The following is a 21,675-nucleotide window of genomic DNA, read 5'->3' as shown; positions in this document are numbered from 1 at the left end:
AAAGGAATCCAATTAAGGCTCCTTCGGGAGAAGACTGAAAGGAACACCGCAAATATCCACACTTTGCGGTTGATGTTGTCTTACGGAGCTCGCTGCTTGCTAACTTCCAAGAAGGTATTTGATGCAGCCCTTTTGGGGCATAAATTACCATCTTGCCTACCTACGCTGTATACCTTGCCATTGCTTTGATGCAAAAGAACAACTGGTGATCATTGCCTCTAGTGATTATGCGAATATCTTGGAATTTTGCGATGCTACAGGGTCCCTCATCCAAATGATATGACTTATACTGGGACGAAGCATCCCTTGGTACTATGCAGAGAGCTGCAAGCTTCAATGTATGTCATGAGGCCCCAGGTACCTTCGAGATCCCACTGGAAGAGGACAAGTCATCCACCGGATATTCTCACACTGTGAGTGAGAGGAGTGACGTAGACTTAAGTGACTGCGAAGGTCTCCGAAGTCTCATACGGTCAGATGTCCATAGGCTCCTCCGCAACGTAATGCAAATACGCTCCCAGCAACTTGATTCCTTCAATATAATTCCTCTTATCGAGCTTCTCGTTGATCGAATGAGCAGCATCAGTCGAGCTTCCCATAGGTAGGAGGAGGACATTCTTGCCTGTAGCTTGCTCGAAGCTTAGTGTGACAGGGATACTATATGGATATCAGTCTCAAAGTATCTGAAGCAGTGTAACAGATGGCGAGTATGAATCAGAAGACATACCTGCCACCCTCACGGGTCATATCCGGCTCAACACCGAAAACCTGTTTCACAGCTTTGCTTGCAGCTGAGAAGTTCCAATGCTTCGGACTGGCAACCCACCACTTTCCATCATGCTGGAGCCACACGTTCAATGTGTTCTTGCTATTCAATTTGGCGAACTCTGCCTTGACATAGTCGAAGACGAGTTTGTTCACGTCCTCACTTTCCATATTCGGCACAGTTCGGATTGAGAACTTGCCGATGACCTTAGCTGGGATTACTGTCTTCGCGCCAGGAGCAGAGTATGCGCCCTCAATGCCATGGAGAGAAAGAGACGGGTACCTCCATCTTGCCATGAGAGTTCTCTCTTTGGTGGAATGAATGCTTGTCTCGCTGCCCAGTGACTCGTGAAGATTATCCATAGTGTAGTTGATGCCAGGGTATAGGGATTTTTCTTCCTCCGTAAGGGGCTCAACAAGATCCATGATTCCAGGGATCAGGATATTTCCCTGCGAATCGACAAGTTTAGAAAGCACATGAACCAGATCAGTCATCGGCTCGTGGGCTGTGCCACCAAAGACCCCGCTATGCAAGTCCTGACCAGGGCCCGAAATGCTCACGGAGTAGTAGTTGCAGCCTCGGAGCCCGTAGGTCAAGCAAGGCTTTTCGGTCCCAAGCCAATAGTTGTCCGAGATGCAAACGGCATCTGCATCTTTGAAAAATTCCTTGCCCTCGGTTTGAATGAACTCTTCCAAACCTTCTGAGCCATACTCCTCCATCCCCTCAAAGCAACAGAGCAGATTGACCGGGAACTCAACACCAGCCCTTTTATGAGCTTCGATAACATTCAGCCAGCCGAGGACGGGACCTTTATCGTCCGTGCTTCCGCGCCCGTACATTCTTCCCTGATCATCGACGGTCAACTCGAAAGGCTCTGTCGCCCAGCCATCTTCTTTCAAAGCCGGCTGCACGTCATAGTGTCCATAGACCAGGATGGTTCGCTTGCTCTTGTCATTACCATAACGAGCAAGCACAACCGGGGGAAGATCTAGGTGCTCTTTTCCAGGTTGTTTACCTAACGGTCTTTGTTCCACTTCGGCACCCAAGTTCTCAAGCTCGGAAGCAAGAAACTGGGCCATCTGATGGGGGAAAAATGAGGGATTAGTTTAGTAGTGATGAGGGCTGAGTCGGGTTGCAGTACACACCTTGAAGACATCCTTTCTATTCTCATCCTGTGCGGAAATAGATGGGATAGCGACAGCCTTTCGTAGACCTTTTGAGTTATTTGAGGATGTATCCTCAACAGCAGGAGTTTGGGAGAGCGTGACGTACGGTCAATGAAAGAGCCCGACAAATCGTCGACCCTGTGCAGATGGTCACCCAAATCATGTCAGCCAGCGGACCATAGTAGAAGCATATGCCAAGGAAGGAAACGGCCAAAGTAGAAGCAAAATCAGCAATGACAAAATAGAGGACGAGTGAAATGAAGCTGTGGCTTACTGCTTGAAGAAAGGTTCAAGTTGCGGTGCCATTTTCGGATCACTGATATTTCCGTAAAATGAGCGGCGTAAAGATAGATAGCGTATTTGATGCTGAACGGAAGATATTCGTGGCGCCCGGATATCCTTGAAGTGCGCAGGTGATGATGACAGATATAATCTGCACTCCCTCCAGCTAAGCGATGTTGCAATGCGACGGAGGGGGAGGGGCATTTGTGCTGTGGAAGATAATGGAAGTAACCTGATTTGCTTGTTAGGTTGACACAGGTTTACCTAACAGTATCCTCGCTATCATTCGGTTGGTTGTCCGCCCTGCCCACCTCGGCTGGGTACTAGGAAGGTTCCCCGTTCCGGAGCGCAAATAAGCGCCCATAGCCATTAATGAGCATCTAACCTCGATAAGAACCAGGAGAATGTGGGCGCTACTGAAAGGTAAAAAAAAAAAAAAAAAAAAAAAAAAAAAAAAAAAAAAACAAAGCCAATAACACAGCCAATCTTCTAAAATACATTTCATTTCCCAAGAGTGACAACGCTAGAATACATGATTTTATACAAATGTTGAGCTTCCTCGATGCATGTCCGCAAGCGAACAAGTCTCTTTGGTACACCCAATCGAAAGTAAGGCGGTGCGTGACAGAAAATATGATTGAGGTAAAGACAAGTGGGGGGAAATAATAGCTGATTGTGGCTTTACTGATCCCTTCCCCATGTCTCCTTCCGCAGCTGTCGGTCTTCTCTGGCCATCCGACGTTTCGATCCCCATCTTGATTGCACAGCTTCCAGGATTCGCTTTTGAATGTCCTTCTTCTCTGGACTAGCCTCACAGACCATTGCAATAAACATTGGGGAACAGTCGAAGCGCTTGGCCAACTTCAACCGACTCCATGTCATCGGATCAGTGGCCCTGAGCCTGCGAATCTCTCTTATATCTGACGGGTTTAGATGGTATTTTTTCTCGGTGGTCACTTTGGCTGCGAGGGGAAGGGATTCGGCGTTGCTACCCTTGACAGACGCGTTGCGCAAATTTCTCCGGATATCATCAGAGGGCAGGAATTTAGTGGGCGTGTGGTAAACTGACGGCGCACTTGACGGTGGGTTGTAGATGATATGATCCTCTTGAGAATGGCTCACAGAAGAGCCAAATGAGGCATCTGGCTTGACACGTAGACGCTGCTTTGTGCGCCTGTATGAAGACTGATTGCGTCGCAAACCTAGGGTGACGCACTCGTAAGGAGAGGGCAGAAGGAATGGCAGTGCCAGAAGAGGCCGCCTAGGAGCTGCAAGGCAATTCGCCATCGCGACCAATCTCAGTCTTTTCGGCTCTGAGATGATAGCAAGTAAGCAGCTACAGCTGGAGGAAGAGGTGGCCGTCAGATGGTACCTAGTGCAAGGAAGCAGAAGTGAGTAATTAGTGAATCATTGATTTAACATAAATATACAGCACATAAGGAGTGCTAAAGTGGAACACATACGAGAAGATGCCAAAAGCCTAAGATTAATTAGACATAGCCAAGTAGAGGTTTGTAGGGGAGGTACCGGACGAAATTGGGGAAGTCGACTTTTTCCGAACTGCTAGTCTCGTGACTCTGGCGCCGCACTAGCCTAACTGATCATGTAGAGAAAGTGGGTACAGACTTTATTTACACCGTTTAGTCTTCGCTTTTCAGCCGTTATTGTTATTAGAGTCTTTGTCCTGATTATCGTTATAAGTATCGCTGTTCTTTAAAATACCATCGAAAGCATTTCGGAGCACTGGGTGCACCAGCTGGTTTAGCTTATAGCTGCTTCTTATCATGAAGGCAACTAAGAAGATCAATCACCTATGGCTTACCGGCAAGTTTACCCAGCTACTTGGGCCCTTAATATTTGTATTTGTAGGCCATCAGGCACGCTAGTACACTGTACTCCTAAGTATCAGTGATCACGGGGACACGTAGGCACGGACATGGATGTCGTGCAGATAATTTGTATTTGGTTGTCAAAGGGTCTCTAGTCTAAGGGTCCACAGATACAACACTCGGAGAGTTGTTGTTGGCTTGATAGATAAGTGGAACACGAGTGAAAAGTTAATAGAGCAAATGTTCATCGCGGTACTGGGCTAATTTCTGGAACCTCAAGCCATGGCTAATTGGCTATGATAGGCCCTTGGAAGTTCAGTATTTTCTTTCACCGAGCTATCAGGCAGTCCACTAAATATGTAGTCACCCAGAGAGCTATGGTTTCGAAACTCGCATGTTATGTAGGTCATATGATGCATGCTTTCGTAAGTCTATAAACGCTCTTTCCAGGAAGCCTGCATTATGTGTTTACTTCAGCGACAGCATTCAAGGCCTGCTGAAATCGCTGGCGAAGATCCGAAACATCTTCTAAGCCGACACTTATCCTTACTAGGTCAAAGTCGACACCAAACGAGCTTGCCTAAATGATGAAAAGCATGAGTATATACCCAACTAAAAGCAAAGTTCATGCCATGCCGGGGATCGGAGAGGTTGACTTACCCATTCTAGTTCACTATAGTGCGCCAACAGAGTGTAAGGGCAACTAAGCATCAATGTTAACAGGCTTGTCGCCCATTTTCCTGCCATGATAATGACCTACCTCAGGGTAAAATTAGTACCGAGACTAGGTCCTTTGAGTACTTCGAGATGATCAAAGAAAGCAACTGCCGCTGCCGTTGAATGAAATGTAACCGAAAATAGACCGCCATATCCTCCATTTTTGTTGCGGAATGCTTCATACAAGGGTCTTGAAGAGTTGTACTTTGGATAGTAGACCCTTTTCACTGCAAGTCAGTTAGCATTGAATGCATTGGGCAGGTACATGAGCAATGACGCCCAATAGTCCAACATCGAAGAGATTTGATTGTTGGCTTACCGAGTGGAGAGTCCTCCAACATCGCTGTGATGTCTTCCGTAGTCTTATTGATCTTATCAATTCTGGATATGAAATCGCGGCTATTCCTTTCGAGGAACACGGCATCTTCTGCCCAAAGATTGTCCTCATATTCGCGTGCAAATATATTTTTTAGCAGCCCGTAATGATGCCCATGGGGGTTAAGTACTGCACTCCCTCCCATAACATTACTGTCACCACTGAAGATCTTGGTCAAGCTGCTTACCACAATATCTGCATAGGGAAGCACATTGATGTTGAGGAAATTCCCAACCGTCTCATCTACAACAACAGCGAAATTATACCTGTCGGCGAGTGATCGGATCCTCTTCAAATCAGGGGCTTTCAGTAACGGATTGCCCGGAAATTCAGTGAATAGAGCGAGGAATCTCTCTCCTTTCAGTAGCCTTGACTCCAGGTCATCAAGATCCTCCGAAGAACCATGACCATAGAACAAACAGCCCGGGCCCCATTTTTGAAGTATCTTTAGGGTGTCGGTGTAGGGAAATCCAAAGCAGATGCTCTTCATCTCTCCCTTCGCAACCATCAACATCTGATGAGCGTTGAAGATGGAACTCATGCCGGTCGGAAAGAGAAAAACATCGGACTCTGTCAGCCCCGCGACACGTCCTTCTCCTGACTCTTCTTCAAGGGCCTCGTTAAGCTCCATATCGGCTGTCAAAACGCCCGCAATGCGTCGCCGTACAGCCAGCCTTGCCTGACCGGCCAGCGAGGTGCTTAGATTCCGACCGAATCGTTCTTCAATGAACTGGACATGTTCGCGGCCATCTTGCATGCTGCTGGTTGTCGTGATTGTACCTGTAGTACTGTCGCGTGCGTGCGTCCCACTTCCCTGAGACTTTCCACTTATGGACTCTCGACCCTGATACCTCCTGGGCCCCTTGAAAAACCGTGGCGATGCAATAGTTTGAGCTACAGGTTTCCTTTCCACGAGAAACCCATCCCTTAAAGCGTTCAGGCAGAACTCAGCACGTCTACTTGAGATTCCATTTCCTGTATGTTGCCAGACCTGCTTGGCGATTGGCGCGTATTGGATGGGATATATCACACACGATAGTATCAAGTCCGTACCAGACGGCGCGTCTTCGCCCTGAATGGGAAGGGCAAAATCCATTGTCCGGACATTGCAGGGATCCTCGGCTTGTATTTTCGATTTGAGAAATGAATAGCAGACCCCTGATGTTTTGAGGGAAGGGAATAGTATAGCCGTTTCCAATTCTGGGCTTCCATAGCGACGTACGATCTCCCTCGCCAGATCCTGTATGATGGGGTGTATAAAGAATCGAGGATAACCGCATTGCATCTTATTCACAACCCATGACTCTCCTTCCTCGTATGCAACATTCGCTTTCCATGTTGGAAGGGATACACTGACTGCCTATGAAGATGTGAGTAAAGCCCAAATGTGATTTAAAATAGCTTCTAAGCCTTGCGCATCTCGTCCGAGCCAAGACGGCGACCGAGACAAAAACTAAAAGGGTGGTGAATAGAAGCTGGGCGGGGTTGCGCGGGGTTAGAGCATACGTGATCAGTGTGAGGAGGGACTGGACCTCCGATGTCTTGGATCATTGTAGCACAAAGGAAACGGCACTATATCGACGACAGTAAGCACAGAGGCGGACAAAAGAAGATACGTAGTGTAAATAATATTAGCGAGGTGGCGGATGGTAAAGAAAACTTGTCAGGACAATAAGTAACTACTAACTAGTACGTAGGTCGTACTAATTCTAATGAGTCAACTGCGATTTCGGCGCTGCCCTCAGAGAAGTCTAGCCAATGATCAATACCAGTACATCCCAGGACAATTTACAATTCATTCGATAGAGTATCATTGTAGCCATCATGCTTGGTCTCTAATTAGTCTCTAATGAATAAGTATTATAAGCCCCAAAAAATCTACTTCTGCTTCTGTTCCTCATTCCATACATTGTAATGGCAAGGGAGGGTTGACTGATACTGTTAGGCTGTTGCGCTTGCTGCATGGTAATACGGAAGGGCTACCCTTACACTGTATGCGGGGTACCTATCTCCGAAGTACTTCCCATATAATCCATCTACAATGGACGGAGACTATACAAGTATGCCAAAGTAGTTAGCTAATGTGTTCCACGTGTAGATAACCCTCAAGCCACAGCATTTTGGCAAATTATCCAGGCGTATCAAATTTATGTACCTAACCCAGATATCAGGTACATAGATAGATATGACAAGACCTGAATACAAGATTACCCAAGAGAATAGTGATTATGTTATATAATTCATGAAATTAAAGGGAAATAAAAAAGAAAGGCCTTTGATGTAGAACTAAGTAGTACTAATACTAGTAGCTTGGGACGAATCCAATTGCACCTGGGGTCCCAACGATGCAAGACACGGCCTCTTACTTACACTAGTCAGTTACGGAGTACGGAGTAACTGCTACATAGCTAACTGTGGTTACTGGTTACAGATCCGTTCATCTGGCGGCTTACTCAGCTAGCTATCTCCACGTGAGAGTGGGTATCGGAGATCGGACGTTGCTTTCCCGTCAAGTCAAAAATCAAGAGGCTAAAAATTACAGCAAAGGGGAAAAAAAAAGAGGGAAGGACTGGAGGTAGTAAACAAAACGACGCATTCATTGCAGTCTATTCGAGACAGCTATTCCATCACAGGGGAGGGCAATCTTTACAGAACTGCCAATTTTATCCTGCTCGGGTCGCATTTCCAACAACTTCCTCAATTACCGCTCAGGGCATTTTTTTGTTTCTTGAACCCTTTCCAATATGTCGGCCCATACAGCAAAGAGAAGGAGACTGAGCCCTTCACCGGACGATTCCTCGCGTACACAAAATAATAGTGCATACTCGGTATCAAATCGAAATAATCTGACTGATAGCGATGCCGCTAAACCCTCTCGAGACGTTTCTACTCTGCGCACAAGTGGGCGAGCAAAGAACGACCGCTCCGCTGAACTTGCGCTCGCCAGCGGTTTCTATAAATCCACCTTTTTCAAGCTACAACTGGACGAACTACTGAATGGGTCGAGACCGAACTATGACAAACAAGTCTCGCGACTCCAGGAGACACTTCACAAGTTGAAAAGCGTTATCGAATGTCTTCCAGATAGGCCACCAAAATCAACCTTTGAAGCGGAGAAGGAGCTGCGTGGCGCGCATGGAATTACCGTTCCATTCCCTGAACCTCGACCGGCCAAGGATACAAAGTACACCGTATCATACTCGAAACCAACAAATATCAATGTGGTCGGAAGTCTCTCTTTGAAAACAGGTGCCAAAAGCGATGTACCGTTGACGGTGGATTTGGCAGTCACGATGCCCAGTACTTTGTTTCAGGAAAAGGATTACGTGAACTACCGCTATTTCCACAAGCGGGCATATTACATCGCGAGCCTTGCTGCCGGGATTAGGGAAGCAGAGGGACTGAATCTCACCGTCAAATTTGGGCTTCAAGATGGTGACAGCCTTCGTCCTGTTCTTCTACTGGAGCCTAATGGCACCGAAAGAAAGGATTCCCTGCCTGCAAAGACTCAGATTCGTATAATTACGGCCATCGAAGACTCCTTGTTCCCAATCTCTCGGACTTTGCCGTCGAGAAACAATATTCGCCAGGGCTCAGCGGATGTGCCTGTGTCTCAGGAGTCCACCCCATTCTACAATGCCGCTCTTCGTTCAGAAGCCACAGTGGCACAGTATCACAAGTTTCTTTACAACGCTGCTCGGAATTGTGAATCCTTCAAGGATGCCTGCATTCTAGGCCGGACATGGCTCCGACAGCGGGGACTGGGCTCATCTCCGTTCAAGGGCGGATTCGGTGGTTTCGAATGGACAGTGCTTATGGCTCTCCTCTTCGAAGGAGGAGGTCCCAACGGCAAGCCCGTTCTACTAAAATCATATAGTAGCTACCAGCTATTCAAGGCGACCCTTCAATTCATTGCAGGAAGGGACCTGGCCATTCCGTTGCTATTCTCCGCTACGGACATATCTTTTCCTGATGGCACCCCAGTCCTATATGATGGCAAACGCGGGTTGAATGTCCTTTATAAAATGGCCCCTTGGTCCTATGCCTTTCTTCGCCGTGAAGCAAACACTACTGTGCGCATGTTGAATGAATCTCGCGACGACAACTTTGACAAAGTCTTTATCATCAAGGTGAATGAACCTCTTTTGAGATTTGATCGCATCTTGAAGCTTCCAGGACAGGACAGTGCAAACATTCTCCGGAGCCTTCGCAGCCAGACTGCTGTATATGACGTGATTGTTAGAGCGCTTGGGGACAGAGCGGATCTCGTCCATATTTACGGGGATGTTTTCAAGCCCTGGCCGGTAGACGAAAAACCGCATCGCAAGCCGGCAAGCCAAAGTGTCTCCGTGGGTCTCGTTCTTAACACCGACAACGCTGAGCGTGTTGTCGATCATGGCCCGTCTGCAGAACAGAAAGAAGAGGCAGCTGCTTTTAGGTCATTTTGGGGAGAGAAGGCCGAACTCAGACGTTTCAAGGATGGTACTATTCGAGAGAGCTTGGTATGGACTGATGAGAAGTCATCACCATCTATAGTGTATCAGATCCTGACGTACATCTTGAGCCGCCATTTTAATTACACCAAAGACGACGTGGTATTCATTGGCGATGAATATGACGACAAGCTTCGCGAAGGCGGCGACGATGTCTTCTCTTACTCGAGTCCCGCTTTTCAGGCGATCACCGATGCCTTCACTTCAGTGCAAAGATCAATTCAAGACATGGATGGTGTTCCCCTAACTGTTAGGCATCTAGCACCAGCTAGCCCTAGTCTGCGCTACACTGCCCTCCGGCTCCATGGTACTGCTGGGGTTGCATCCAACCCTGCGGACATTGTTCTTCAGTTTGAGAGCTCGGCCCGGTGGCCAGATGATTTGAAGGCTATCCAGATGACCAAGGTCGCCTTTCTCATTAAGATAGGAGACTCCTTGAAGTCGGGTGGGGTTGCTTCCGCCTGTAGAGTTGGGTTGGAAAATGAGTCAACGGGGTTGATGAATAATTCATTTTTGGACATCACCCATACATCAGGAATAGTTTTCCGCCTTAGGATTCACCATGAGCGTGAGCAGCTGTTGCTAGAACGTCAACTGAAGGAGAAAGGTGCTAGCCCGCTGGCGAAACAACAAGTGGCTTATGCCTTAGCTGCATATAAGCGACTCTTTATCCAAACACCTCGTCTAACGCAGGCAATCCGCACTTTATGTACACGCTTTCCACTGTTGTCGCCAACAATTCGCCTCGTTAAATATTGGTTCAATTGCCACCTACTTGCAGGTCATGTCAACCAAGAGTTGATTGAATTACTCGTTGTCCGGGTCTTTACCCAGTCTTATCCTTGGGACAGCCCCTCGAGTGTCATGGTCGGCTTTTTGAGGACGCTTCATGTCCTTTCCAGATGGGATTGGCAACAAGAGCCATTGATGGTCGATTTCGGTGAACTCAACAAGGAGTCAATGGAAGCGATCCAGACTCGCTTTTCTGCCTGGCGAAGCGTCGACCCGGCTATGAACACCGTCGCCTTGTTTGTTGCTTCCGATATTGACACTGATGGCGTAACTTGGACACAGCATGAAATGCCCCCAAAGGTCGTGGCTGCTCGAATGTGTACCTTGGCTAAAGCGGCCATGAAATTACTGCGGGAGCAGGGCTATGGCCTTACTGTGTCAGACTTGTTCCATACGTCCCTAGCACCCTACGATTTCGTTATCAACATTCGCCCGGGCCTGCTACAGGAACGATTGGCACTGCCTACGAGATTCAAGAACTTAGATGCGCGGAAAACTGCCCGAACTGCTAAACCTGCAATGGTGTCGTCCTTCGCTCGTGACCTGCAGGCTTGTTACCATCCAAACATGCTTCTCTTCCACGGCGACGAAAGCTGCAGCGTTATTGGCGGTCTCTGGAACCCACAGATCCTCAAACCGAAGAAATGGACGCTGAAGTTGGCATATTCAACGTGCCCCTCAGAACCGAGAGCCAACGAAGAAGTGTCTATGAACTGCCAAGCCGTCCTAAGCGAGATCGCCAGACTAGGTGCTGATTTGGTGGATAGTATAGAAGTGCATACAGAGGTGGCTTCCGAGAAGTAATTTATGAAGAGCTATAGATAGACCTTTCCAATTGATTTATCCTGTACATTTCAATACCTAGCGCCGTTGCGATGCGATTGCGAATGGAAAAACCAAAAGTTCATGAGAAAGAAAACAAAATGCCTGAATCACACTCGTACACATCCTATTAGTTCCTTCTACCTTCTATCTCAGGGGCGTGCCATTGGTTTCTCAGTCTTCTCAATCGATTCTTGAGAAGAAAAGGAACAGTATTTGTCTTTGATTGCGACAACTTCATAGGTGCCTTCATCGGATGTTTTGATGCTTTTCGTGTGCTCGTAAGAGATATCGTGCTTGATATCGAGTATCTCGGGCTTTCTGCCTCTTCGAGTATTCGAGCTCCGGATATACCTAACAAGTTATTAGTTAAACCACGGTGATATACAGGAGGCATAATAATGAGCGACATACGTAAACTCGAATGGAGGTGTGCCCCAGAACTCAAATTGAAGTTCGGCCTCTCCTCCTTCGTGAATATCAACAACGGAGACTTGACCTTTGCTGATTCTGACACTCGGCATCTCATGAATTGTCTTTGTTATGTTCTTGTGTGCCTTGCACTTTCCACTGGCGCCGTCACCTACAGCGGTAATGGTGAAGACTCCTGGCCGCTCGGCAATCCGACGGAAATTCGTGGTCTTGGAAGTAGCTTTTTTGGATGCACCGTCGAATGTATAGAACACGTCAAATGGAGAGTGACCAGACAATGAGAAAGAAAGGCGTTCGCCGACACAGTAATCGGTCTTTGATTCCAGAGGGATGATTGTGGGCACGTCCGAAACTGCGACCCTCACCGAAGAAGAGTCAAATTCGGTTTCTTGCTGGCATCCACGTGCATCTCTCACTTTGCGGATACTGACGACATGTTGGCCCAATTCAAGATGGCGTCGTGGGATAGGCAAGTTATGCCTGTTGGATTTGATGTTTGGGATTGACACAATTTCTGGTTTGGCTTTCGAGTGATGCTTGATGGAGATTTCGAGGGAAAATGGCGGTACGCCCTCCAAAGTAATGGGTATCAATTCCTCGCCACTGACGTCTTCTTTGCAGAAACCGTAGATACGACCAGGCGAGTCAAAACGTGCAGAGGGGAGGGGATTTACCCTTTGCGTCACGACAACCGGCCGGCTACGAGGATCATGGTCGTAGAGATGGTCGCCGACTTCTGTGAATTTGTATGTATAGGAACCAGGTTCTGACGTGTCCATTTCCATGGAGGCAGCATTCAGGGCAGTCTTCAGACTCTGTAGCCTGACTGACGGTGATCCACGAGATGTCTTGCGCTGCTGCTCGTACTGTATGTCGTAGGGGGGGTTACCCGACAGCCGAAGCTCAAGACTATCATCTTCGCCTTGACAAACGTCGCGTTTCGTTACGTGGCCATCGTCGCCAACGGGAGAGCCATCCACTGTCGTGATGTGAGGGCGAGGTATCCAGGACACCTCAAAGACGTTGGCTGACTGGTCAATAGAGCCAGGGCAAGAGCTATCAGCAACGTCCACAAGTTCGTACTGCCCTTCTTGAGCAACGGTGAGCACGCTATTCTCCTGCCAGAATGTCTTCTCAAGAACGGCAGAATTGGTGTTCAAGTTGCGATATCTGACGTTCCACGGCCTCTCCCCACTTAATCTGACCGGAATGTCAAGCTTGGAGTCCTGCAAAGCCAAGTACTTTCTACTTTTTTCAATCTGGCCGAAGGACGCGTGCGGTGGCTTCGAGCGAGCGTCAATCTTGATAGTGTCCCTGAGAGTCCGTTTGCAGTTCGAACGATCCTTGACGCCCGTGAGCACAATGGCATACTCGCCACCGCTGACGAGCTTTTCCGTCACGATTGTGGCCATTCCGCTGTCGGAATTCAAAGAATACTTCGTCTTCTTGCCGTTGTGGACGAGCTCGTATTGCAGCGTCCATGGCGCTTCACCTAGGAAGGCTACGTCTACGGACACTGGCTCCCCAAAGCAAGCCTTGCGCACCTCCTTGTTCCCGAGGAAATGAGCAGAAGCTGGAGGTTTCACATCTTGTTCTAGGACTGGTACTTTGTCCCTGAGAGATTGCGGAGCGTAAACAGTGTCCGAGATGTCCAAGAAGCGATAACGATAGGCGCCTGCCTCTGAAGGGGTGAAATCCAGCTGAGCGCGCAGCCCGTCAATTGTCTGGGACTTTGTCTCCACGCCTTTCGAGTGTTCAACAACATATCGAACCCGGAAAGGTGGCGATCCAGTGAGGTCCAGATCAACGAGTAGACCGACAGGGTTATTGGCGCATTTGTCAAAGATCTTCTCGTACCTAATAGCCAGTTCAGGCTCGGGAGGATTGCGCAGGTAACAAGATGAGGGTTCCAGCGTTTCTCCTGAACAGTATTGGCTCGAAACTGAGTTCAGGCTGTACCAACCCGGATCCTTGATCTGAGGCTTCTGGTCGAGACTCTTGAGTGTGAGTTGACGAACTTTGTTAGGCTGTTCACTTGGACTTTCTTGATCGCTACCGCTGAACGAGTACACCAGAGAAAAGGGCCCATCATTGGCGTAGCCTTGACCAGAAGGGTGGTATTCCAAGGGAAGGTCAACGCTGTCGCCACGTGCAACCTCTAGGAAGCTCTGGTCATTGCAGCCAGTCAAAGACAAGCGTGGCCTCTCGTGGACTGAAAATTGATGCCACTGTGATAGAGACTTGGTCGAGGAGCGATCAAATACATCCAAAAGTGCCGAGTAATTTGCGATGTTCCCTGCACCATCATGTACCTCTTCAATGCTGTAGAGCCACTCCCCGCCCACATTCAGTGACTCATTCAACGGAACTTCGATGATTTGGCTTTGAGCCCAGGCGACTTCGGGTTCTCTGAAATTGAAAAGGAGGCCGGAGTTTCTCTGACCCAACAATGGCGAGCGCAAATTGTCTGGATGTATGTTTTGAAACGAAAATCCTCGGTCAAGATGATTCACTTGTCTGCTGTACTTGATCTTCAAAGGCGGCGTGCCCTCGACCGCTAGTATCAGGTTTGACAATTCTCCTCGACATTTATGAGTGTGCGAGTTCTTAACCAGCGCCCGGGGACAAGTGACAACAAGAGCATCAGACGAGCGCATGTGTACATCAAGGTTAGACTCATCTACTACCCTCTGCAGGCGATAAATGCCCGGTCGCCGAGTTGAATAGAGAAGATCTCGATGAAGGTCTGAACTTGAGCTTTGGTGCCTTTTCTCTGCATGCTTTTTCATCTGTTTCAACTGCTTGGACGATAGTACGATCGTTTCATTTGCGCCGGTGTCGTAATCAAGACGTAACAACTCGATAAGGATAGGATCCGTTTGATTGACTCGAATTGGCAAATCGATAGCAGTCTTTTGTGCATCGATACACAGTGGTACTTGATCTGGGTTTAGAATAGCTGAACTGCATGATTCTGTTAGCGTATACAAATAGATATGTCAATTGCCAAGCTAGGGGCTCTTACCCTTCGGGGAGTATATGCACGATCTGCTTTCCTAGAATAAGAGATGCGTTGTGAATGATATCACCAGGCTTCACACTTCGTTCAGAAATGGACAGCTCTCTATCGTAGGCCAACTTGACCATGCCAGCGATCCATGTCCCAACCGGGATCTAATTACAAGTTAGCAAGCTCTTTGTTTTACTGCGGCGACGTGGACAAGCATACGGGGATTCGAAACATGAGAAATACATTGCCGACAACGTGAATAATGAAGATTGCAAGTGTAGTGGGAAAAGCCCATTCTAGCCACGGGATGCGCAACGCCTGTAGACCGAAGAGAAAGACACCATCGACAGCAGCCCATTTGAGGAATAACCAAGTCGAGTCCAAATCATCGGATGCCGTCCAAGACTCGTATACTCGCCAAGCATTTAGTGCCACATAGAAAGCCACAATGTAAAGTCGCTGCGACGGGGCATCTATAACCCCTACTGGTATGAGTGGTCGATTGGCATCTTGTGCGGGTATCTTTGAAAGACTCTTCGTCTGCTCCAAATCCCGGGGCTTCGATTTAGATGTGGAATAGCTCAAGTCTCTGATCTTCGGAGTTCGTTGTGGTGTCTGCGGGAAAGCAGACCGAAGTCGAGGAGTACCGTTCATGGCATGCTGCGGTCATCAAAAAAAAGTCACAAAGAGACCTATAGTAGACGTAATAGGGTGAGCATTCTGTGCTCTAGAAAGGATGGTTTGTGGATTTTGGGATTTATTACTCACGAGAGTTGCTGAGGCTGGCGGTTGTCTTGGGACTCACCAGGGGGGAAGTGGTTGTTGAGCCGTTCGATGTTGCGAAAGAAAAAGAAAGCGCGAGGGAAAAGAAAACAGGCTAGTGAGTAGAAGGTTGGGCTGCGCGTATTTGAAAGAGAACTTCGGCGAGATTTGGCACACTAATAACGTACTCGCTGTTGTAAATCTATTATATTTCCTTTATAATTTGGTAAATGTGCTTGACAATGTGAAAAGTCCCGAACAATAAGTGGTGAAATACCGGGACCTAGACAAGAGTAATAAGTAAATGCAAGGGTTTAGCTTTTAGCTGTCGGAAGTGCTCCAGTTTGCAGCTCGGATCCCGTTAATGATGTATGAAGATCACGTGTTGCACGGTGGAAGCAGGCCCATTGGATGCTTTCGCTAACTAAACTAGTACTAGTTAGTAACTTAGAGCGCGCGTCTGCAAACGCGTGTCGCTTACTGTAGATTCAGGTAACTGGTCTACAAACTACCTACTACTCTCCACGGGAGACCTTACTGAGATGCAACGGGAGCCGTAGTAGACTCCCTCTGTAATCTTATACAAGGCCACCTCTTCGCCTCTGGACTGAGAACTCCAAATCTACGGAGTCGATAGATGCTGCGGGAAGCCGTAAGTACCTGGTATCCCAGTAACTCCGTACACGTGGTTGTAATAGACTACGGAGTACAACTCCGTAGTACTTAGTCCCCCGGTAAGTGTGTTACACAGCGACTAGTCCCCCATCCTCCCTTTTATCAGGCAGGCAGGTAGCTAGTAACACGGCAAATCCTGACACGCTGGTTCCTCTAAAGTAGGCTCAGAGAGAGCCTTTCCATGCTTCTCCCTGTCGTCAGTAAGACTACGGTCCATTTCTCGTGATCTCTGTCCCTTCTATATGGTGACCAGCCCTGTGGATTCATGCTTTGCTCGGTTCCCGCCTTTCCTCTTCCACTATCTATAACCTCCGAGCTAGCTAGGAACCTACAACTATTAGCATCATGACCCATCAGGCCAAACGACGACGGGTTGGAACCCAGCCGACTGCCACTGTAGGCAATGGCATTGAGGGTTTGGACGGTTACTACTCACCGGCATCGAAATTCGAGCAGGATTCCTGGAATGGATTCTGTGAGCTGGATTCGGAACCGGTATGGCTCTATGACCGATATTTCCATTGCTTCCCACGGTGTTGAGCGCCATGATTGATCATTTCTCTGCAGGCTCTTTTCAATGTGATGCTCCGGGAGTTCGGAGTAAAGGGGATCAAAATCCAAGAGGTCGTGTCGCTTGACGAGGAGATGATGGCATTTCTGAAGTAAGTGCCATACCCTGGTCTAGTTTGTTGATTACCAAGACCTTATACACCCACAGTAAACCCATATATGGTCTGATTTTCCTGTTCCGTTGGCGCGAGGATGATCCAGATAAGCAAGAAGCGAGCTGCCCGGAGGGCCTCTGGTTTGCTAATCAGGTCAGTCTTCCCTGTCTACAAATCTAGCCCTAGAGCTTGCCACTAACATTCTAGCCCAGACAGCCAGCAATGCTTGCGCCAGTGTGGCGCTTCTAAACATCGTCAACAACATCACCAATATCGACCTTGGGGAGAATCTACAGAGTTTCAAAGACTTTACCATGCCGTTCACACCCGCACTGAGGGGAGATGCAATAAGTAACTTCGAATTCGTCAAAAGAATACATAATTCATTCGCCAGGTAATTGCTTCGTCCACTGGGCACTCACTTGATTAATCTGGCAGCAGAAAGATGGACATGCTTAGCTCAGACTACCAGCTCAAAGCTGAGGCTACATCCAAGCGAAGTAGGCCAGCCAAGAACAAGCCCGCTGATAACAAAGCAGACGCAGGGTTTCATTTCATTGCCTTCGTCCCTGCCTTGGGTAAAGTTTGGAAGTTCGACGGCTTAGAACGTCAACCTCAGGCGCTTGGTAAGTCAAATCAAGACTATTACGGTAATTATCTGTCACTGACTGGGCCGGATCCTTAGGCTCTTGCGCATCGGATGAAGATTGGCTGAGCCTGGTAAAGCCTGATATTCGCGCCAGAATGGAGGCATATGAAGAAGATCAGATAGAGTTTTCTATCCTGAGTGTTGCTAGAGATCCGCTCCCTGAGCTTGTCAATCAATTAGCTGCCAATGTAAGGGGCCTAGAAATCATTCAAGAGCGCTTGAGCTCAATCTCCGAGAGCTCTGCTGGTCTTGAATCCACTCTGGCGGATTCGATATACGAAAATACCATCCTGGGACCGGATGAAAGCTATGCGTTGACGAGGAAAACCATCGACGAAGTGACCGTCCATGAAAGACAAGAGAAAGAATATCGGGCATGTTCAGTGGAAGAACTTGTTCATCATCGGCAGAGGTTGGGTCAGGCTCAACAGGAACTACGAGCAGCAATCCGAGAGGAGCAACAGTCTCAGCAAATGGATGAGGATCATGCTGAAGGACGAAGATATGATTATGGCCCGGCCATTCGAACGTGGCTACGCTTTCTAGCGCGCAAAAGGCTGATAGAGGACTTGCTGTGAAGACTTCATCAGAACATCCTGTCGTTCTCGTTTGCTTTGTCGTCCTTCTCCACCAAAGGGGATTGGAAGAAAAATAATGTTTGACTGCTCTACGCGTAGAGCGTGCCCTAGGAGCACTCCACGGCGGATGATTACATTAGCATTGAATAGACATAAGATAGTACTTTTGTGTCAGATGATCGTTACTGTCCGGTGACTTTGATTACTCGGTCATCGAAACTATGGAGGCTGTGGGAGGCGTCACGATATAAGGTAAAACATGGAAAGCGGAGGGAAAGTCCATACGGACGGAGTACTTACGCTTGATATATTATTGCATAGAGATAAGAAGCGAGGATGGATTTAGCTTCGTGCATGCAGTAGGAACCAAGTGTAGGTGTGCGCAGAATAAATGAATGGGAAGAACCAAGTTTACCTACTAGTCTACATAATGTTCTACTTACTCACTAGTACCTAGAGGGTACTGTTACCTAACAAACTTACTTAGTACAAGTAAAGCCCAAGGAGGGCCGGACAAGGAGCCTCGTGATGCGCCGATTGGACCACAGCCCATTTTCGGTCTTTCCGCTTCCTTCTTTTCCATCATTATTCCAATTCGGTTCCGAATTTCCAGTCTCTCCCTGCATCCATACAGAGTAGTTACTATTAGTTAAAGTTGGCTGAGCGGCCTTTGACAGTACTACTACCATGTACTACTTCTTTCCTTCACCCTGTTCATTCCCCCCTTTTCTCTCTATGCTTCTTCGCGTCCCCTTTATCTACATGAATCAGTGGGTAATCCCCACTTCAAACAATTCAGGAGTACAAGCAAGATTCGACTACTGCCAGTGCCAACTGACAGTCATTATCTGCAGGCTGGCCTGCGTGACTACTTATTTGACTATTTGGTCTTGCTTTCTTCTTTTATCTTAACTAGTTAATTACTCGTTCTTTTCTATATTAATTTTAACCCCCCTTTTCTTTCTTAGTCAGTCCGTTCTTGGTCTCTCCTCTCTCCCAACCAATTGCGTGTGTCGGTGACAGTGACGTAGAAAGACAAGAGGGACGTCACCGCCTGGAAGTCAGTGCACGCGCCCGCCGCATTAATTATTCTTCTTATTATCGTTTCTCCAGCACTTTTGCGGCCCTTTTTTTTGCCTTGCTTTTGTTGCTATCTCTGGCTGGTCCTCATCTGCTTGCTTATTCCCGTGCCTGTACTCGCTGTGCAAGCCTATTCTTTTTTTCCTTCCCATCACTCAAGTCCTGTGATCGTCTGGGTGGCTGCCCGGTGCACACCGCAGATCTCGCTCCGACACTCAACCATCGACCCTTTTCGCCACAAGCTACGCAAAGAACACCATCTCTCTTATCCCTCCCAGATTCGCTATACTATCTCCAGACGCATAGAGTGCCATCATGTCTTCAACTACAGTTCAAGACACTCCTGAGAAGGCACCTGATGATTCTTCCAAGTTGAAGACTTTCTTGTCCATTCTCCGCAAGTACGTGGGATCTTGACATGGGCTACACCGTTGCTCACTGCCCGGTACCTCTCTCCGATAGTCTGTGCTGATAGGTCTGGATGGTCTTCGCCAGGTTCGTCGGAGTAGCCGACATCGCGTCTGTTCGTTTCTCATTGCCTGCGCATCTTCTAGAACCCACACCAAATCTGGGTAAGCTGTCTCCTGTGCTATCTATCGCACGAGAGTCATCTCCCCTTCGCAGATTGCTAATATAGATCTCTTTTCCTCAATCAGAATACTGGAATTACCTAGACAGACCGGAGGCCTTCGCAAGGTCAGCAAGATAGCCTGTTCATCATTAGGGCTTGTTGTTCTCTGACATGGTTGTCACAGCATTGGTCAATCGGAAGATCCGCTGGGACGTACGCTGGAGGTTTTGAGATTTTGGTTCACCAAGGACTTGGTATACTGCCCTCATTCAAGATGCATTGTCAATCAGTGGCCGGTCATTGACCAGATCACAGAAATACATCAAAGGCAAACCATGCAAGCCGTACAATTCTACCTTGGGGGAATTCTTCAGAGTAGGTTTGAAGCGGAGCCCTCGTGGCCTAAGTTATTGGCATGTTCTGACTCGCCTGGAATTAGTGCACTTGGGAAGTAGATCAGACGCTCCCAGAAGTCTCGCCGACTCCAAAAACTTCCTCCAACGCAAAGAATAGCAGCGCAGATTCCGTCAAGATTTGCTACTTAACTGAACAAACTTCTCACCACCCTCCGGTTTCGGCCTTTTTTATAGACTGCCCGGATACAGGGGTCTCGGCGCGTGGTTTCGACCAGATCAGTGCCAAGTTCACCGGCACCAGCATCCGGGTCGCTCCTGGCCAGCATAACCTGGGAATTTTCGTCAACTTGAAAAACAGAGATGATGAGGAATACCACTTGACTCATCCTGCAGCACACCTTGGTGGTCTCCTCAGAGGCGCTTTGGCGATCTCTGTCTCGGACACTTGCTACATCACTTGTGCGAAGACGCGCATCAAGGTCATTTTACAGTACCTGGAGGAGGGCTGGATTGGTCGGGCGCAGAATAAGGTTGAGGGTGTGATCTTCCAGTACGATCCGGATAAGGATGTGACTACGAGAATCAAAGATGTACCCGAAGGCGATGTTCTTGCCCGGATCAGTGGCTCTTGGCATGGACAAGTTTTCTACACGTTGGCCGGTACAAACGAACCTCGGCTTTTGATCGATGTCACACCCCTCTTCCCAGTCGCGAAGACGCTGCCTCCAGAAGAGAGTCAATTATCCAACGAATCTCGCAAATTTTGGTCCTTGGTCACCGAAGCGATCGTCGACAAAAAGTACGGCCAGGCTACCAAGCTCAAGCAAGACATCGAGGAACGACAACGACAAAAGGCCGCAGAGCGTCAGAATAAGAACGAAACGTGGCAGCCTCGTTTCTTCACCGGCGCTGTTACACCTTTGGGAAGACCCGAGCTAACAGATGAAGGGCTGAAGGTACTTGAAGGGCTACGCAGCGGTGATTATAGGTTGGACGAGAGTGTAACGAAGGGTGCATAGAGGCGTATTTTTTATAGGTCCGATTGTATATGGACGCAATCACTTGAATCTGGCGTATGCGAAGAAATTGTTTTGGCGACATATAATTAGAGGTATTCGTTTGTTCGGTCTTCCTAAACTTCTTTTGGTTGCCTCGGGATTACACCTTTGTCTGCTGTGCCTATAGGAAGAAAGCATTTGATGATTTTAGATCTCTTTTGTCCAGTGGCGGGGCCAACTCGTAAATACAAGCTATCGTCAAGAAAAGTTCTACAACCGTGAAGATAGAATAATGGCTGTACTGAGGGACTTCGTTCTTTGCTTGGCCTCCTATCCCACCCAGCATACGGCCTACCAGGAGATCTCGGACACGATTGGCGTTTCCTTTCTATTCTTTTCCTACAATTATGGCCGTTGCCAACTTACAGTAGGTGCCTTGCAGGCAGTTGGATCATCGCCGCAGCCCATACAGTATGTCGATGACATTTTTGATCATTGTGAAGTTCCACAACATATAGGGGACATAGAAACCGAGATCCACTGTACAATTCCATTGGGACTAGCTGCCCATCAGGCCATAAAGGTTAGTCCCCCTTACATATACTAAACACGGGATAAGTAAAGGAAGAGAGGGTAAAGAAAACACAGAAAAGAAC

The 21,675-nt window shown here is 48.0% G+C and overlaps 7 protein-coding genes across 7 annotated transcripts; 3 read left to right on the top strand and 4 right to left on the bottom strand.

Annotated features, from left to right (window-relative positions):
• Window positions 1–473: 473 nt before the first annotated feature.
• Window positions 474–2,418, bottom strand: AKAW2_80960S (M20 family dipeptidase; the record flags this gene model as incomplete). The annotated part of the gene is made up of 5 exons (XM_041682039.1): window positions 474–657; window positions 728–1,845; window positions 1,912–1,979; window positions 2,039–2,070; window positions 2,207–2,418. 5 exons carry the CDS (start codon window positions 2,416–2,418, stop codon window positions 474–476), a joined length of 1,614 nt encoding a protein of 537 aa, XP_041548921.1.
• A 477-nt stretch (window positions 2,419–2,895) lies between these two features.
• Window positions 2,896–3,501, bottom strand: AKAW2_80959S (mitochondrial 54S ribosomal protein mL58; the record flags this gene model as incomplete). The annotated part of the gene is made up of 1 exon (XM_041682038.1): window positions 2,896–3,501. The coding sequence occupies one exon, from the start codon at window positions 3,499–3,501 to the stop codon at window positions 2,896–2,898; it is 606 nt and encodes a 201-aa protein (XP_041548920.1).
• A 1,002-nt stretch (window positions 3,502–4,503) lies between these two features.
• AKAW2_80958S (cystathionine gamma-synthase) lies at window positions 4,504–6,687 on the bottom strand (the record flags this gene model as incomplete). Its single annotated transcript, XM_041682037.1, has 5 exons — window positions 4,504–4,623; window positions 4,704–4,746; window positions 4,804–4,987; window positions 5,080–6,496; window positions 6,643–6,687. 5 exons carry the CDS (start codon window positions 6,685–6,687, stop codon window positions 4,504–4,506), a joined length of 1,809 nt encoding a protein of 602 aa, XP_041548919.1.
• A 1,193-nt stretch (window positions 6,688–7,880) lies between these two features.
• Window positions 7,881–11,225, top strand: AKAW2_80957A (rRNA-processing protein UTP22; the record flags this gene model as incomplete). Its single annotated transcript, XM_041682036.1, has 1 exon — window positions 7,881–11,225. The coding sequence occupies one exon, from the start codon at window positions 7,881–7,883 to the stop codon at window positions 11,223–11,225; it is 3,345 nt and encodes a 1,114-aa protein (XP_041548918.1).
• A 170-nt stretch (window positions 11,226–11,395) lies between these two features.
• AKAW2_80956S (putative nuclear envelope pore membrane protein) lies at window positions 11,396–15,339 on the bottom strand (the record flags this gene model as incomplete). Its single annotated transcript, XM_041682035.1, has 4 exons — window positions 11,396–11,597; window positions 11,658–14,639; window positions 14,701–14,849; window positions 14,905–15,339. The coding sequence occupies 4 exons, from the start codon at window positions 15,337–15,339 to the stop codon at window positions 11,396–11,398; spliced, it is 3,768 nt and encodes a 1,255-aa protein (XP_041548917.1).
• Window positions 15,340–16,467: 1,128 nt separating this feature from the next.
• Window positions 16,468–18,014, top strand: AKAW2_80955A (ubiquitin C-terminal hydrolase 37; the record flags this gene model as incomplete). Its single annotated transcript, XM_041682033.1, has 6 exons — window positions 16,468–16,617; window positions 16,690–16,784; window positions 16,841–16,940; window positions 17,000–17,181; window positions 17,229–17,413; window positions 17,473–18,014. The coding sequence occupies 6 exons, from the start codon at window positions 16,468–16,470 to the stop codon at window positions 18,012–18,014; spliced, it is 1,254 nt and encodes a 417-aa protein (XP_041548916.1).
• A 1,395-nt stretch (window positions 18,015–19,409) lies between these two features.
• AKAW2_80954A (putative oxysterol binding protein (Orp8)) lies at window positions 19,410–21,040 on the top strand (the record flags this gene model as incomplete). Its single annotated transcript, XM_041682032.1, has 6 exons — window positions 19,410–19,495; window positions 19,590–19,666; window positions 19,751–19,790; window positions 19,850–19,919; window positions 19,981–20,040; window positions 20,105–21,040. 6 exons carry the CDS (start codon window positions 19,410–19,412, stop codon window positions 21,038–21,040), a joined length of 1,269 nt encoding a protein of 422 aa, XP_041548915.1.
• Window positions 21,041–21,675: the final 635 nt, after the last annotated feature.

Source organism: Aspergillus luchuensis, chromosome 8 (genome assembly GCF_016861625.1).
Source record: "Aspergillus luchuensis IFO 4308 DNA, chromosome 8, nearly complete sequence".
Taxonomy (NCBI): domain Eukaryota; kingdom Fungi; phylum Ascomycota; class Eurotiomycetes; order Eurotiales; family Aspergillaceae; genus Aspergillus; species Aspergillus luchuensis.
The sequence above is the reverse complement of the archived record's forward strand: the minus strand, read 5'-3'. Positions and strand labels throughout refer to the sequence as shown.